This window comes from Nilaparvata lugens, chromosome 6, assembly GCF_014356525.2.
Source record: "Nilaparvata lugens isolate BPH chromosome 6, ASM1435652v1, whole genome shotgun sequence".
In the NCBI taxonomy this organism is placed as follows: domain Eukaryota; kingdom Metazoa; phylum Arthropoda; class Insecta; order Hemiptera; family Delphacidae; genus Nilaparvata; species Nilaparvata lugens.
The window spans coordinates 37,992,344-38,010,521 of NC_052509.1; the positions used below are offsets into that span (position 1 = coordinate 37,992,344).

Genomic DNA, 18,178 nt, shown 5'->3' on the forward strand with positions numbered 1-18,178 from the left:
TCTGCAAGCCAAATCAAAAATTTACATCAACCAACATCGATTTAAAACAGGCTTGAAATAATGGCTGATACAGAAATGCCTGTATAATTATCAGAGTCTATTTGATATGGTTATATTCAAATGTACATGAAACTTCACAAACAGAAAGATCACAGTATCTTACCAGTATTTAATAGTCATTTAGAATAAAACTACTAAAATTCTTCTCACAGAATCACAGCGCATATTTGTTTCAAAATTTGTGAATGTTGGCTTGGGGATCAATTCGTATTCCTTATTATTGCTTTCAGGCATCCTTGAGGTTGTTGCTGGCTTTCAAATAAAATGGAAACAACATAAAAGGAAAAGTCGGTAGACCATACAAGAACAGCAAGGATGCCTGAAAGCATCACCAGTAAGAGTGCGGCAAAAATCTGAATAATACTATACGTGAGACTCAATGCACGCTATTTAAACATAGGACGGGATTCTGTGAGGATTCTAGAAATTTTCTAATCTACTTGTCCATGGAATGATAATATATGATCTTTGTTTGCTGAGCAGAAAAAACATATTCTAATCTTGTACTGCTCATTTGAAAAACGTTCTCAAGCATGTTCTTAGAATAGATTTTCAATTCGGATTCTATACTCGAAATAAAATAAGTTGAGGCTACCAGATGTAAAAAATTTATAAACTTTGTAAAATTGTGCGGAATAACAACTATTTTATGCAAGCCAATATGAACTTCTATAAGGCTGAATATATTAAATGAGACAAGCCTGATCGATTATGGTGATTGGGCTTGCATTAGATTACAGTAAATTTTGCACGCAACTTTCTGGCAACACCGATATTTGGTCATCTGGAAGCACATGTCTCAACCTGATACTGTTTTTCATGAACTGCACCTGTTATTTCCAGTACAATTCCATAATATTTCCTGTTTTCAATTGAATTTATATAATTATGTTGTTATCTGTTATTCAGATACGAAGATCTGCGAGCTTTGGATGGAGGCATGGACGGTATGCAAGTGGTAGGTGCACTGCTTCTTTTGCTGGTATCATCAAAACCCTGCAATGCTGGAAAAGGAATAACACTCTACATGGAAATTGATCCCAGTTTGTATGAACCTATTCGACAATGGACTCTGGATAAAAGAAATCTCGGTGTTCAGTTTGGCAATATCTATAAGGATATATATGCAGTGGACAGGTTTATGAGCGTACATAAGGTGGACAAGTACATTAGATAGGGATGGATGTTTGTCACTCATCTGTTGTGGGTGGAAGAAGGAGAGGTAGACAAATTCAGATTGTGGCCTACATTTGTGACAAAATACAGCTTCTCATAACCCTGAAAAAACTTGATTTGAAGCTCTCATAGTAAAAGAAGTTAGCAGTCACAAAGTTCTCGGTCAGAGTTCAACCCTTGAGAGTGGTAGCTGATTAATCGACTGAGAGGTGACCAGTATTTGACTACCCAGCATTTCCCAGCGGCAATTAGTGGGAGGAGGAAGAGTCTGCTGCAAACAATTCCAACCACCAACACAGTTTCAACTCCACTTTATTTATAAAAGAATTGTAGTACCCTTTGAAATTAATAAAATAATAGAATAAAAATACAAATTACATCAATTTCACGCTTTTATAAGAAGCTGTACCTCCCTTTGGAGAGATGAATTGAAGTTGGCAATAAATTGTCTAATCAAATTGACTTATTTGAAGCACCCAACATTTTTAAGATGAAAATTCGATCAATGTGAAACATACTCGTGATACGAGTTCTAAATGTTTTTTTTTTTTTTTTTTGACAGCTGCATTATACCAAGGCCATGTACCGATCTATTGCACGAAAATGCCTAAGCATACTTACTAGTCACTTGGCGCCATGTGGTGGAACGGGTTGGCTGTAAGGGGTGATGTGGAGGCCAACTATTATTATTTTATTATTATAACTACTAGTTTCGGTGATCACACCATCGTCAGGTTAAAAAAATAAATATCCAATAATTTTTTTAGGTAGCCCTGAATTCATACATTTTAAAAAGATATGGGTACACTTTAATTATTTATTTAATCATTCAGAATTACAAAACTTACGCCCTAAACGGTTTCCTAATTTATACAACAGTCCAAATGTAGCTAGGTTATGTTTCACCTCAACATTCTTCAATTACACATTCCAATTTACAATCCAAAACACACGAAAATAATTTTCAAATAAAAAAAAATACTTCAACACATAACACATACAAAACTAGTTTATACCTGTATACAAAAATTGTAACAAAATAATATAAATTTTATATCTTTGGCCTCCAGATCGACTGTCGGTTCAGACTGAAGGCTGAGCTATCTCTACTTTTGAAGGTAGTACGAAGGTAAATACCATCTTAGAGAAAATATAGCACAAGAAGATAAATGAATTAATCACTCACTGTGACGAGATCTTTCTGCAGTTCCGCCATCTTCTTGGTTTACTCATAGACAAGTAGAAGGATAGGATGGCAATTTTTAGTGTGCTGTTGGTGTCTATTGGATTAGTGTCTGTTGGTATCTATTAGTGTCTATTGGGTTTGTTGTGGCTGAGAAGGTAATCAAAGAGGATGTGGGATTTGAAGTTGGTTTGTTCGTTTAATATACATTGTCTATTGCTTTTAAATTGGGTGTATATTTCAAATTGTTCTATTGTGTTTAATTCTGGTCCATTGTTTTTTATGTGTATGATTTGTAGATAAGTATTTATGTTTGTGATTTTCTTGAATTAGGTGGTCGACGAATGCAGATTCTGTTTTTGTTTTTAGTCCCTGGATATGTTCCTTGTACCTTTGATTGAAAGAACGGCCTGTCTGTCAGATATAGAATTTATCACATTCAGAGCATATTAGCTTGTATACTCCTGGGAGTTTGAGTTTCTTGTTGTCTTGAATTTTTTCTCTTTTATTGATTTGCTTGTAGATTTTATTTTTTGTTCTAAATGCCACTCAATTTAGACCTGAGAGCTTATTCCAGTCGTGGACTGTAGATGCCAAGCTCAGAAACCGGCCCTACAGCTCACTAGTAGCTGCAATGAACTCATACTCTTTGGATATAGTAGTTGAAGTATACATAATAAACAGCAAGTAAATAGATATCCATCATGGTGTAGTGGTTAGCACTTCTGCTTTCCATTCTAATTCATTGATTAATCCATTTTGAAGCAAACAAAATACACGTCCATTATTAAACAAAAGTTTTATTCTAAAGAAACTATACGACCAATAAGATTTTGCTAACTATAAATTTTACTACAAGATCAACTCTAATTAGGGTCTCGGTCGGGTGAAAATGTTTTATAATGAGCTAGAAATTTTGGCACTTACCCACTGCTATGTTGCTATCACTCCCACTGGTAATCCCAAAACACAGGACACTCACGTATCTCATGATGCCGGAAAACTAACTCAACTTTTTGCAATATAATTTTTGATCCGCTCGGTATCTCGGTTGTTCAACGACTGGTAATAATAATAATAATATCGAGTGACCTGGCTGGCTCAGGTCTGGTGTCAGAGTTTTCAGGTCGCAACTGATCAATTTCAGGGCCTCTGACATGACCTAACGACTGCTTTTTAGGCAGCCGGGACCGACGGCTTAACCAACGACTGGTTCCCCCTCTCCACGTGAGTGTGCCAGAAGGCCTAACTGCTGCTAGTGGAAGAGTCGGTTGTCACTTGATTGGGCAAGCGGGTCTGCAGCCAGGTGTGCAGTATTCCTCTGTGAAATATCTACAGGCTACCGCACATCCGCCGTTTCCTTGCCTCGTGGAGCCAGCCCCCTCATCCATCACAACTAGCAAATATCCCTGAATTTGCTGCTTCTCAGAGTCGTGCACACATAAGTTAGCACAATCTTATTGTCGCTGCAATAATACTACTTACTCACTAAATTATATATTTTCTCACTAAAGTCCAACTACGGAAATTATTATTCTAATATTCAACGCATCTCGAAAACGGTTCTAACGATTTTCACGGAATTTGGAACAAAGTAGGTTTATGATATGAAGATTCGATTGCACTAGGTCTCAACCCTTGGATAACTCGCTGAAGGACATTAAAAGGATAAATACGTCCTTGGAAAAACAGCTGGAAATTTTGTCACCTGTCGATACCGAATGGAAGAGAGTGAATGTGTGGGATCATTCAGCTGATCTCACAAAAAGATAAATTCAGCAAGAAAAACTTATTTTCGTTTATTTCTCTTTTTTTAGAAAACATGTTTACTTCAGAAAGTCCAAAATAGTAACTAGATGCTGTTAGTGTAGAATAGTACATAGTATATTAACAAATATTGTACCAAACGTAGTAGATCAAATTCATAGTATATCTATTTGTAATTGATAATGTGTTTGTTTTTTGAAGTGTGATTAAATTGTTATTTTGATGAGTGATAGTAGCTTAACCTAGATTTTGATTTGGACTGTAGTATAAATTTGAAAAGGGACAGTTTTGGGCATAAGCCTGTTGTGCCTCCTCATATAACTATAAAAATAATTGTACGACTGAGAAAATGAATGAATAAATATAAACTATAAACTCAATCTTTCGTTACACTCCAGAGCAAAGCTCGGTCCCCCTATATTAAATATATAAATAGACATATAGAAATTTCTCGCTTAATATAATAGGATAATAATTATGTTTGATGTGATGAATAGTATGTTAAGGAATGTTACACGGGTAAGAGGTAAGTCTCATAAAATGAATACATTTTCAAACATAAATTTTATTTAGATTTATTACAAAAAGTCAGAAAGTTGAATTTATAAATTGAAGAAGTTTGAGATAATTGATATTGAGAGCTGTATCAATTTGATAAAATAACATTTCTGCAAGCAAAATAAAACTGAACGGAAAACATGAGATGACCATATTAATTTTATGACTTCTAATGAATTTCTCCGAAGCCTCTTATTATCAACAGGCGAATGAAGTGACTAACGGATGCAGAAAGGCGATTTGAATTTATGTATATATAACATACTTTGATTACATTTACCTTGGGACGGAGGACATAACATTACAAGCGAAAATGAATAAATTTAAGAGTGAATGAGTGGAAATTAAGATGACAATTATATGTTTGACAAATTCCTATATCAAGAAAGTTTGTCTTGATTATTGATCACGCACTGAAGCATGAGCAAAGCATGATGATATTTCTTGATGATGATAATGAAATTCTACCTTGGTCTCGATGCCTTGACGGCCGACACATTCATCAACTACAGTATCTTATAAACAAAAATATGTTCCATGAAAAGACAGACAGCAATTGAATGTTAGTTGTGTGAAGATATGTGAATAATATAATCAATTATCGATAACCAAGTTTTCCAGACACATTTGATTTTCGAAAACTTAACACTAGATCGAAAACTTAACACTAGATAGAAAACTTAACACTAGATCGAAAACTTCATAATATCACTTGAATTCAAATAATGTTGTAACACTACTTGTTATTCAAGTGAGATTGTGTAGTTTTAGAACAACTGAATCTAACTTGCATTGGACTAACAATTTCACCATCTATCTACATACATTCGACATCATGCGAATGGTTTACAAACAGATTTTCCTAAATTGTTATCGTATATGCAAGCTAGCAGCAGGCATCACTGCCATAATATTATCTCCTCTTCACCCTCAATCTCCTCCCCAACTTCTATTTCCATTCTCTCTTCTCTTGAAGGCATAAAAACATTCACTTTGATTTTCAATCAGTCACTTGAGTAGGTTCTCTCATTACAAGCAACTGTCAAAGTCACTGTTAGTTATGCTTTGAAGGGAGACATCAAGGAAAGAGTTGAATCTTTCTCAAAGATCTTTTGCAGATCAATGAGACTAATAGATGAAATAGTTATGAATAAGTAAATTGATTTCAATGACATCATTGAAATGAAAATGAATGTATGAAGTTAATAGATGAAAACTACCATGGTGAAACGAGTCTTCAGGAAGCCTACAGAAAACCCAAAAATTAAATAGTTACAATTATTAATCGTGGATGTAAATTGAATGGATTCATGAAATACGGTAATGAATGAAATGCTTAAATCAGATCTTTATGATGCAGACACCTGCAGTTGAGTAATTATTCTGGGAAGTCTACAGAACTCATTACAAGCAAGTTATCGAATTTAAGTTTTCCTCTTTTTTGTAACTATCGCCAACTATTCTTAGTTGTTATAATATATCAAATAGACTACCAACATAGTACGCTATTGTACTAATATACAAATAATAATATACTGCGAAAAAGTTGTAAATTAATGGAAAAAGTTACCGTGTATTACTCAGACGATTAAAATGCACCTATTCAAGAATTTAAACTGAACCTAAATGAAATTTGCACCGAAATCTTATTATCAATTTCGACTCCTTTCATGTATATATTTTTTCAATTTTCAGAGTCAGATTGCGTCTTAAATTAGGAGTCCTAATAAGTAGTAATAATAGAATTTATTCATTGTTATTATAATAGCGAATATTGTAAATGATAATCTCATCAATAATTATTATTGTAATTGAATAGTTGAATCATTATTCTTCATCTTGAACTGCTGTTTGCCGACATTCGATACTTTAATGATAATAAAACAATCCATCTCAGAAATTACTCATGTAATGACTTTCATAGATGGAGTTCATTATCACAAAAAAGCTGGCCGATATCCGCATACAAACGCCTTTTAAAACTAGATCAAAAAATTACCAATATAATTAGCTTTCAAGTAGAATTATTATTCTCCTTGATAAGCAAGTGATATTGGCAAGTTCTTGAACAACTGAATTCCACTTGCAACAGAATAACAATTTCGTCATCAGTCATCAACAGCACAGTCTCGAGTGTTTGAGTTTTCAAAATAATTTCATTGAAGTATTCAAAACAAAAATACTCTGGCTGAACTGAGTGAGATCATTGATATCAGTTATAAAATTGTTCACTGTTTGCAAGCAGAAAAGTGACAAACGTCACCTGCTCAATCATCTTTTCTTCTCCGTTTCCACTTCTTCTTACTAATGCTCTGATCCTCGATTTCATCCTCTTCAGCATACTCATATTGAAAAGATTTCATGAACGAGAAAAGAAGACACTATGAGAATGAGGATTCAAGCGTGAAAAAACTATTGTATTGTACCAATACCTTTCGTATTGTACCAATGCATAGTTTGGATGATTAAGATATGATAAATGAATGCTAATCAACCTCCTCCCCAACATCTATTTTCATTCTCTTTCTTAGATTTAGAGCAATCCTTTACAAGCAACTAGAAAATTGTCACTATTAATGAATTGAAGAACTGTGAAGATGAGATGATAGGAATGATACACTATGATAAAGACAACTCCAGCATCACGTTATAGCCTAAGAAGCCAAAGGACTAGACAGAAGCGAGTTGTCCGGGTCTTTTTTCTCCTGATGTGTGATCTGACTGTATGTGTACGTTCTGATATGCGAAAATCTTAAAACTAGATCAAAAACAAGATATCATTTGAAATCAAGAGAATTGTTATTCTTTTTGATACATAATTGATATCGTTGAATTCTTGAACAACTGTATTTAACCTGCAACTGACAATGCGATCGATTATCACATCTCCACATTCAGCATCAGACCCAATTTCAATTTCGCAATGAATCTACGTGTTCAATGCCAAGACCTGGACTGAGCGAAATGATTGACTATGGCCGCATTATCAACTGTATGCAAGCTGGAAAGCGAAATCTCACTCACCAATTTTTTTTATATTTTTTTTCTTTCTTCTCTCGTTGCCTTCTTTCTCTCCAAATTCCTCCTTCTCCCTTATTGACGCACTATTTCAGAGTATGACATGTTCAACTATATATTGAATTGCAATATAAAATTTTTATTTTACAATGCAACATGTTGCTCATTTCATCACAAAAAATAGTGTTTCTAATAGCCATCCCACACAACAACGTAGCGTAGCTTGAAATGCGCATTTGAAAAACGTAGCTGTCGTATCTCCCTGATATCAATCTAAGCTACGCCGGTTTTGAAATGGACAGAGGGATTAACTTTAGAAGATACATCAGCTACGTCTTTCAAAATACGTATTTCTGGCTATGCTACGTTGGTGAGTAGAAATATGGCCTTAGAAATAAGGGAGGAATGGAGCAATCTTACATATAGACACCTTGTGCCAATCTTTGTAAAAATATTATGACAATTTTATGAAATGCAAATGCAAACAATGAATTTATACATTATGATAGTTTGGAATGATTTTACGATTAATGATACTTTGATATGAGCAAAGAGATGTGAGTATTTGGATGATTTGATGTAATATTAAGTTAATAATGACTTCAGGAACAATATGTGAGCAAATAAAAGAATGGATGAGAGTTATGCGGTTAGCAGCAGGATTTCAGTTTCACATAATTCAGATTGCAATTAGACCTGAATTGCAATTTTAGAAATTATCTGTGATTCAGGTAGAATTTATACATAGACAGATACAATTTAGATTGCCCATTGCACGCAAAAAAGTTAGATAGGAAGATCACGTAAAAATCAGTAAAATTGTTTTGAAAAGTCTTAAATAATAAGTAATAATAAACGTTACCAGAGAGAAAATATTCAAAAGTAAGAAGAGGGGTTGATAATTTCCATTTAATATACAATTCAAGTTTGTTCCTCTATAAGGAGGGTATTCATTTAGGAAAAAGAAACATAAAATTAAAAATAGGAGTAACAGGAATATGAAACATGAATACAGCTGAACTGTGTCTTAAGGAGACAAGGTAATACAGATTCAATGGTTAAAGTCCATCAAAGATACAGTAATAATCGAATTATAGGAGATTGAAAGTAATTAACAAGTGCAGTACCAATTACAGTATGAAGAGAGATCGTAGTTCATTTCGTGAATGGCCTTAGTACCATTCACCAGCTAAAGTAGAGTATTTCTTGGTGTCTGACCATGTTGTATGTGTCGAAGATTATATTGTAAATTGAGCATGAGAGTGAGCCTAAATGAAAAGTTCGCGAATCGTAGGAAATTGTTTTTGTTATAACTGTTTTGGTGACCTGACCGCAAATTCTATTTCAACCTCTCAAACTTCTTCATTTAATAAAAATATTTCTAAATCTCAATTAACCTATAAAAAATATAATTAGTTTTGTTGTTGAAGCTTAACCTCGCTTAGCCTTCTCGATGATTTCGCGGGAGACGATCATGCGCTGGATCTGAGCAGTGCCCTCGTAAATCTGGTAGATCTTGGCGTCACGCATCAACTTCTCAACTGGGTAATCGCTGTTGAAACCGTTACCACCAAAAATCTGCAACAAAATTCACATCAAATTAAACAACATAGAAACCATAATGTTTTCTTTGACAAAGAAAACATGTTAGATCTTTGATCGTTGATAATAATTAAATTTTCGTCAGACTTCATCTTTGAGATGAATTCGCGTTTATAACAGCAATTGCTATTCCTTGGAGTGTGATGTTGACAGCGTTGCATTGTTGTGCCATGTAAATAAACTTGAAATAAATGATAGTGGACTCGAAGGTAAATTATAAATTAATATTAGTAAAGTTCCGAAAAGTTGTAGGATTGATACGGTAGTTGGCAGGAATGTTGGTTGAAGCTCACACAATGACCACCAGGTGCGTTAGTGACCTTGCTACACTCAACTAGCGGTGACTTCAATTAGAATATGGCCGCCCCATTATCAATATGCACTGCGTTAGATCAGCGATCAGTAATTCGTTTCTTGAGCATTGAAAGTGTCAAACCAATGGAAATTCATCGAGGATGATAGTAAAGTATGGTGATTTATTGTCCCTGCAGCAGTTTTACGAGTGGTACAGAAAGTTTAAAAGTGGTATCGTTTCAATAGAGGACGCCCAACGGCCTGGGAAGGCTCACCGCGTAGTGGCAGACGCAAACATTGCGCGGGCAGAAGGAATTGTAGTGGCCAACAGGCGTATAAGGAAATTGCCCAAATGTTGGAGATTAGTTATGGTTTAGCGCAAAATATTGTCCATAATGTGTTGCGGTTCAATAGTTTCTGAAAGATGGGTTCCGCGTCAATTGACTTCTGAATTGAAAGAACATGGCGTCGATACCTGTGAAGAACTTTTGCGTCGTTTCAACAGACAGAATTGTAACAGGGGATGAAACCTGAGACCTCGCTCCTAGTAACTTCCATGATGTGCTCGGAAAGCTTAAGGATGCAATGGGAGGCAAGCATTTCCAAAGTGATGAAGAAGTGAAAACCGCAGTGCACGAGTGGCTACAGGCCCAAAGAAATTCTTTAAACGTGGTATGAATGCGCTTCCAAAGCGGTCGAACACTTCCATAACACGTCAAGGAGACTATGTCAAAAAATGATAAATGTAAGTTTTACCATAGAGAAACAATAGCGTAAGTAGATATCCCATGGTATAGGGCGTTTATGTCGCAACTTTTACTGTTATCTCAAGTCGATTACTATCGATTATTGTAGATTTTTACTGTTTTGTTGGGGTGAGAGTGTATGAACGGCACAATATGAGAGACTACCAGCGTCACACACGTTTTTGGGAAAAAATACGTGGACTATCGGCTTGAGATAACAGTAATAGTTGCGACATAAACGCCCTATACCATAGGATATCTACTCAAGCTATTGTTTCTCTATGGTTTTACTTAGTTGTCACAATGAATAATTTATAACACTTTTAAGGTTTTCATTTGTTTTACTCTCGTAGAGCAAATGTAAAAATCAAATAGAGATGGTAACTCGGTTGTTGTTGACTATACCACCTCACCTTGGTTCTTGAGGGTTTAGTTACATATTCTTGAGCTTAGGAATAGTTTTTCTTTTATAGAGGTGACGTGCACACTAAATTCTTCTAAATTTATTCCAAAGTCTAATTTTCCTCATTTATTACATTATTATTGAATGTTAATTTCCCAATACAAGTCATCACCTGATCAACATTACAAGATTACGTCCTAAAGACTCCAGTCATGGAGTATAAGACAAGTATAACACTAAGTAGTTCAACCTAGTTTAGGTTTGAAAGGAATTCTTGTACACTATAAAAAGCTTTATCAACTAAATATTTTTTCATTTGTTTTTTGAAAATCTTCAAATCATCATTACTTTTCAAGATTTGAGGTAGCTTGTTATAAAATTTCCTACCAATATAATCTGGTTTTTGTTCAAATAACCTACTATTGTGACCCATTATATGATAATCTGCTCTGTTTCGCGTATTATACTCATGAACATCTGAATTCTGGTTCACACCACTCGTTTTCACATGCATTACAACTTCATATACATACAAAGATGGCACAGTTAATAGACCAAGCTTTTTAAATAAAGGCCTACAAGAGTCTAACATATTCACTTTCTCTATACATCTGAGTGCCTTCTTTTGAATCTTAAACACTCTGTCCATATTTTGTTGAGATGAATTACCCCATACTAAAATAGCATACCTAATATGAGATAGTATAAGTCCATGGTAAGCAGTTAACAGTAGTTTTTTATCATTCAGCCTAGCAAGCTGCCGCAGGACAAATACCCCAGATGATATCTTATTACATATCCTCTCAATGTAAGGATGCCATGTTAATTTCCTGTCCAATAAAATTCCCAAGAATGCTACTTTCTCTTCTTGGTCTAATTCATTTTCCTCTACAAACACATTTATTTCTCTATCCTCTACTGAATTATATTTACTTTTGAATTGTAGGAATTGACATTTCTTACTATTTATTGTTAATTGCCTTTGCTTCAAGAATTGGATAATCGACTGTACTCCAGTAAAAGCATTTATTTCTAGACTATCTAATAAATAATTGTTAAAGATAAGCGATGTGTCATCAGCAAACAACAGAGCTCTGTGATCTTTTAACTCTTTTGGTAATTGGTTCACACACAACAGAAACAGTAAGGGACCCAGAATTGAGCCTTGAGGTACTCCAGCCTGGACCTCCAGTTTTTGAGATTTAATTTTTACTATTTCATTCCCATCCACCTTGGTAAGCTCAACACACTGGTTTCTACCTATGAGATATGATTCAAACCATTTTAGTTCTATACCATTCACACCTACAGTTTTTAGTATTTCCAATAATATTCTATGGTTCACACAATCAAAAGCTTTGGATAAATCAAAAATATTGCGGCTGCCTTCTCACCTGAATCTATTATATCTATTAGTCTTTCAACAAGGGATACTATTGCAGTCTTAGTAGATTTCCCTTTCTGGAACCCATGCTGTTCATCACATATGAAATTAATTTCTTCCAGGTGCATCAATAACCTATTTAAAACTACTCTTTCAAAAATTTTACTTATTACATTTAGAATACTAATGGGTCTATAATTTTCAACTCTTTCAGAATCACCGCTCTTGAAAATTGGCAAAATTTTTCCTTGTTTCAGATCATCAGGGAAAATACCCTGCTCTAGTGAAGTATTAAGGAGATGCAATAAAGGGTCCAGTAATTCATTTTCACATTCTTTTAAAATTTTGCTTGAGACCCCATCCAATCCTACTGTTTTTTTGTTATTCAATTTTTGTATTATTCTTGACAACTCATCTCTTGATAATGGATGAAATTTAAATACCTTTTCAATTGGCTCAGCATTTAATGTAGTTGTATTATAAGTATTAGTGTTCAGTGACTTTTGGAGATTATATGCAACCTGTTGATAATATTTATTGAAAAAGTTACAAATGTCTATACTATCATCCATATAATTTCCATGTTCATCGATTATCCTAGGGACATTAGTAACTGTATCTTTTTGAGCTGCTCTCCTATTTCTATTTATTACCTCCCAAACAGCAGAGTTAAAATTGGTACTAGTTGTTAATATTTCAGCTGTTTTCTTACACTTAGCTTTCCTCACTTCTTTTGCATAGTTTTTCTTTAGACATTTGTATTTGACCTCACTCGGAACATCCCTCACTAATTTAAATTCCTCATAAGCTTCCCTAACAATATTTCTTTGAATATTTCTAAGAATATCTTCAGTTATCCATTCATCTACTTTGTTTAATTTACTTTTTACTTTGACTCTTTTTATCGGACAGCATACACTAATGTGAAATCTTAGAGTATCAATGAATTGCTTATATTTGTAATTTAGGTTACAACTGTTATAAACACTACTCCAATTTTCTTGAAGCAGTTCCTGCTTCAAACAATTTATATTTCCTAGCTCATATTGCTGAATTTCTTTCACAAAAGTTTTTTTTCTGCTTGGATTCTGGCCCTGCAACTTAACATCTAAAATTTGATAGTTATGATCTGATAGATCTGAGCTACCTAACCTGACATTACAACCTTCTATATTTGTGAGGATATTATCAATAATTGTCTGTGAAGTTCGAGTTACTCTTGTATATTCGTGGACCTTAATTTCTAAATTATTCATATTAATAATATCTCTAATATCCTCTGTCATTTTATCCTGCCTGGCAAAATCAGTATTGAAATCTCCTACTACTATAACATTTGTGAAACGAGCGGTTGTAATTTCCAAAAGTGTATGGAGCAGCTCACAAAATTTTTGCCAGTCTCCATTTGGTGACCTATAGATACCTAACACTGCTACCTCAAATCGATCATCAATTTTTAACCTTAGTCCTGTCACCTCTAAATCCATCTCAACAGAAAATCTCTTAACAAAATCCAGTTCATAAGTTTGGGTATGTTTAGCATTGCTAGTGAATATACATACACCACCACTTCTATGAGCTATTCTACAAAATTCTGATCTCAGTGAATAGCCTGGAATCCTAACTTGATTTATTTCCTTTATTTTTAAGCCATGCTCTGTGAAAATAACAATGTCAGGATCCTCCTGTTTAAGAAATACTTCTAATCTGTCAATTTTGTTGCGAAGATACTGAATATTTTGATGATAAATACTAAAAACCTTACCATCTTGTGCTACTCTATCTCTAGCATTTGTAGCTATTTCCCTTTCCCTGTTTTGAGCCAATTTACTAAAAAATCGTTATTTGTTTTTTTGACTGTTTTTAAACCAGAGGATTGCAAACGGCTTTCAATCAGCTCTGCCAATCTATTACAAAAGATTACTTTGCCAGATCGATTTAGATGCAACCCATGATTAGTGAAGTTATGTCTTTTCAGCCTTTCATTTAGAAAACAAATCCCCAGTTGTTTAGAATTCTTATTTTTTAGGCTGTTGATTGTATTATGGATTGATTTGTTTGTCGAATTGATTGCTTCATTTAATTCTGGCCTATCAAACCTATTAGGAATAGTACTTATTATTAAGTTTGTTTTTTTGCTGAGTGGCACAATTTCCTTGATTTTTTCTGTTACTTGAGGAAGATGATTCAAGTTAGGTTCATTTATATTATTTGAGCCACCCAGTACAATTAGATAGTCATTTTCATCAAAGTCTTTAGTTTGTTCCTTAGCTGACTCTACAACTGCATTAATTGATGCACTTGGCTTGAAAAAACATTGGACATCAAATTTATTTTTTAATCTTTTATCAAGGAGATCACTGCAATCACGTCCATGACTGGACGTCAGTAGCAGAACTCTCCCTTTCCTATCTTTATTTCCCTCAGCTATATTTTTGGTTGCTGTCTTCAAACCTCACTGTACGTTTTATTTCGACCATTTTCAGAGCATTTCCCATCATTTAGGTTAGATTCTATTTTTTTGCATTTGGACGGAGGTTCTATCATACATTTAGTATTATCAAATTTAGATTTTAGTTTCTTTATTTCCTCCGACATTAGACTACATTGATTTTTTAGATTTAGTATTTCTTTTTTATGGTCTTCATCTTGTAATTTTATAATCAGTTCCAAAGATTTAATTTCTTCTACCATCCCTAACCTTTCTTCCTCAGACGTTTTTAGAGTTACTTCTAATTGGTTTTTTAAATTAGTGTGGCTACTTTGTAGTTGAGCAACTTTTTCGGCTAAAGTAGTTTGAAGAACTGGGGTTTTTGGTTTTGGCGTTTTTGAATTTTGGTTTTGGGAACGCGTAAGTACTCCCGCTATGTTTACATTTCTATTATTAACCTTCGGTGTTCTACTTGAGCTCATCTTCCTATCTAAGAAATTATATTACTTGCAATAATAATAATTGATTTATAAATGATAGGATTTTAATTTGGTTATAATTTTAGTCAAGTAAACTAAACATTGGTTTATATCCTTTTCTGTAATTAGACAAAGTCGATGTCTCTATCTTTCTCCAGCTCCGAACAGTTATCAAATCGTTTAATAAAAAATACTTGTGAAATGATTGATCATTATCAACAAGAAACGACAATTAATATTATATCAGATTTACCGGGATGACTTGAATCACAGCTATCCACTTCTACTATAGAAGGCGGGGAAAAAGAAAAGCTGCAAATTATACTATCCTATCATTGCCACTGACTTTATAAAGTGAACCCCAGTCAGTCAAATGGTCGTTTTTCAGGAAACAGCCCCGAAAGAATTTTTCTCGACGGTTCTATATGTATTTTGGGGCGCTGAATTCGAATCTGAAATTTACAACACGCCAGAGGACGGCTTCACCCCCAAAACCCCTGAAATTTCGGACTTTTTAAAATTTTTCCATTCAATCTCGAAAACTTCGAGTTTTTGGAGAAAAATCATTCTCTACAAAATTAAAGATAATAAAATTTTCAATAAATTGAGTGGTCGAACAGGATTCTACCATTTCTAGTTCCGGAGCTACGAATTTTCAAAAAAGGGGTATTTTTTAAGGGGTTTTCAAAATGATGCAAACCAAGGTACCTAGAATAGAAGGTACTGGCCACGCTCATCTCGATCTTTTAATGATCAGAGTCAGATGATCGGTGTGATGTCATTGGTGCTCTAAATATCTATTCTTCCTATCTTTTCAATGTTAAATTGAGCAACTTTGTAAGTCTTTTTCTCAAAAATTGAATAACTTACAAGTCCCATCGACATCTCCTACGATTCATACAATATTCATCTTCATTTTTTCTAGAAATCCAATACTTTTGGACAGCTGGATCTTTCAGAATGATCGATTTCGTAAGAGCCTGCACATCGAATATCTGTTGCTTTCTTATTGAAAATTAACATGCTTTCCCTGGCTCTTTTGTAATTCAATTACTCAATGCTAATGAATTTGATAAATCGATCATTGAATGAGGAATTAAATACGTGAAAACATTGATTGCACTGTAATATTATTTCTCTCAAAATCCTTTATCTTGTCTGTGTACTGTATAGTAGATGTAGAATCAATAGAACATCTTGCCTAATCCCTTAGGAGGATCTCTTTTTTCAGGAAAATTATGGCTTTCACATACTTGATCAGGAAATAGTTTTCTGGTTGAATCAATCTAATTGGAAACTACAACAAAATATTTATTTATTTATTCCATTGTAATTACAGATCATAATTATAATAAATATAATATGATTGGGAGAAGACAACAGGCATAACCCAAAACTGTCTTCTCCCAAATTTTTACAAATACAAGTGTCAAAAAGAATAAGGTTAAGATTTCACTTTCACTTCAAAAAGTCCAATTTCCTCTTCAAAACTAAAGACTAAACTAAAAATTTTGAATTTTGATATTTAAAAACTGATTAAAAACAAAAATATTTCACTCAAATCTCTACAGATTGGAAATTTTTGAGTTGTTTTGCAAAATTTTGAGCCAGAAAAGAAACACAACACTTCACTAAGGGCGAATATATGTTAAAACATGCATACCGCGTGGGGAATTCACAATAATTGAGAATTGTATTGAATACATACTCTCGTATTGTGAAACACATACTTTTCATTTATCATTCGTAAGAGGAATTCTCAATTGATACTATTCTTGTTCTCTTATTGTATAACTCTCATTCTTTATTTATTTGTGAAAGGGAAAATCAACTCTTCATGATCCAATAATAATTTATTTAATGAAAATGAATCATACATTGAAAAGTATACGTATGAATATGAATTCATACTATAAGTATCGTAAAATATATTCCTTCTACTAAACTTGATAATTCTATAAGAAAAGTGATCGGTTGAATGCCTGTTTGAAAGTCTACGAAAGGATGACAATCTCTTCAATTAACTCGGAGGGCAATTCTATTCTAGAAATTAAACTCTCATACACTTAAAGCAGGATAATGTTTGGTGAATTCCAATTCTTTTCAATCTCCACATTATTTTCCTATAACCGGAGAGATAATAGTTGGACATATTTAAAGATATTTTTCAAATGAAATTTATTCAGTTTATAATGCATTTATGATGTTAGTGTTATACTAACACCCCATACTCTCTTTTGTTCCATATTGGGGTTTCCTACCACAAAGAATGTGAGTGATGTATATGTGATAAAAATTATGTTTCTAGATTGTGCCTTGGTCACTGAGTAGAAATAATTTTGAATCCAATGTTCTTTATCGAAAATTCAATTGAAATTTAATTGTTGATCAATCCAATTGATTGTTTATAACAAAGAAAATCATCAAATATCATAGTATAATATCATAAGGAAGGAAAGTGGTGCGCTTCATTCATTGATCATGCACATTCTCCTTCTGATGGAATGCCCTGCACTACTAACAACCTTTATTCTCTGCAACCGTTCTTGATTTCATTTTTATCAAATTAATATTAGCTTTTCCTTCATATGACTTCTGCATTCAGATTGGTATTAGAATCAGTTTTGAAAGGATAGATATTGGTTGAGTTTGCAGAAGAATATCACATTGAACAAAGGAAACAGCTCAAATGTGTACAACATAATAAATAACGAGAAAGCTCAAGATAACTATTAAAGTATTCAAGCCAAGCCTAATTATTATGATTATAAAACAGTGATTGAAAAACTATAGGCCTATATTATCATTCAGAGTATTACTAGGAGAAATAGGCTACATTCAGTACCTTTTTCCACTTTATAATTGTTGGGATATTAAAACTTTGAATAAAAAACCTCCAGTAGAAAACCTTTGAAGCCATTCATCTTTTCAAATGTTGCCAAATTAAATCTATTCATTCCTTCTACGAATATCCCTTCTCGTAGTATCAAATGAGAGTTCTCTATCACCAAACCGGTATGCCCTTACATTATCGAGCATTCTGGAAGATCTAGAAGTTCAAAAGTGATGTAAAAAAA

At 33.6% G+C, this 18,178-nt stretch overlaps 2 protein-coding genes across 3 annotated transcripts in view; one reads left to right on the forward strand and one right to left on the reverse strand.

Annotated features, from left to right (window-relative positions):
- Nucleotides 1–7,148, forward strand: part of LOC111057744 (MTRF1L release factor glutamine methyltransferase) — an 84,282-nt gene extending 77,134 nt beyond the window's left edge. The window contains exon 6 of the mRNA XM_039431450.1: nucleotides 970–7,148. Within this exon, the coding sequence (XP_039287384.1) occupies nucleotides 970–1,237 (268 nt within the window). The 3' untranslated portion in view covers nucleotides 1,238–7,148. The remainder of the gene's footprint in view (nucleotides 1–969) is intronic.
- A 242-nt stretch (nucleotides 7,149–7,390) lies between these two features.
- Nucleotides 7,391–18,178, reverse strand: part of LOC111057743 (probable medium-chain specific acyl-CoA dehydrogenase, mitochondrial) — a 95,035-nt gene continuing 84,247 nt past the window's right edge. For both annotated transcript variants that reach the window (XM_039430746.1, XM_039430747.1), the window contains exon 10: nucleotides 7,391–9,340. In XM_039430746.1, coding sequence (XP_039286680.1) covers nucleotides 9,194–9,340 — 147 coding nt within the window. In that variant the 3' untranslated portion in view covers nucleotides 7,391–9,193. The remainder of the gene's footprint in view (nucleotides 9,341–18,178) is intronic.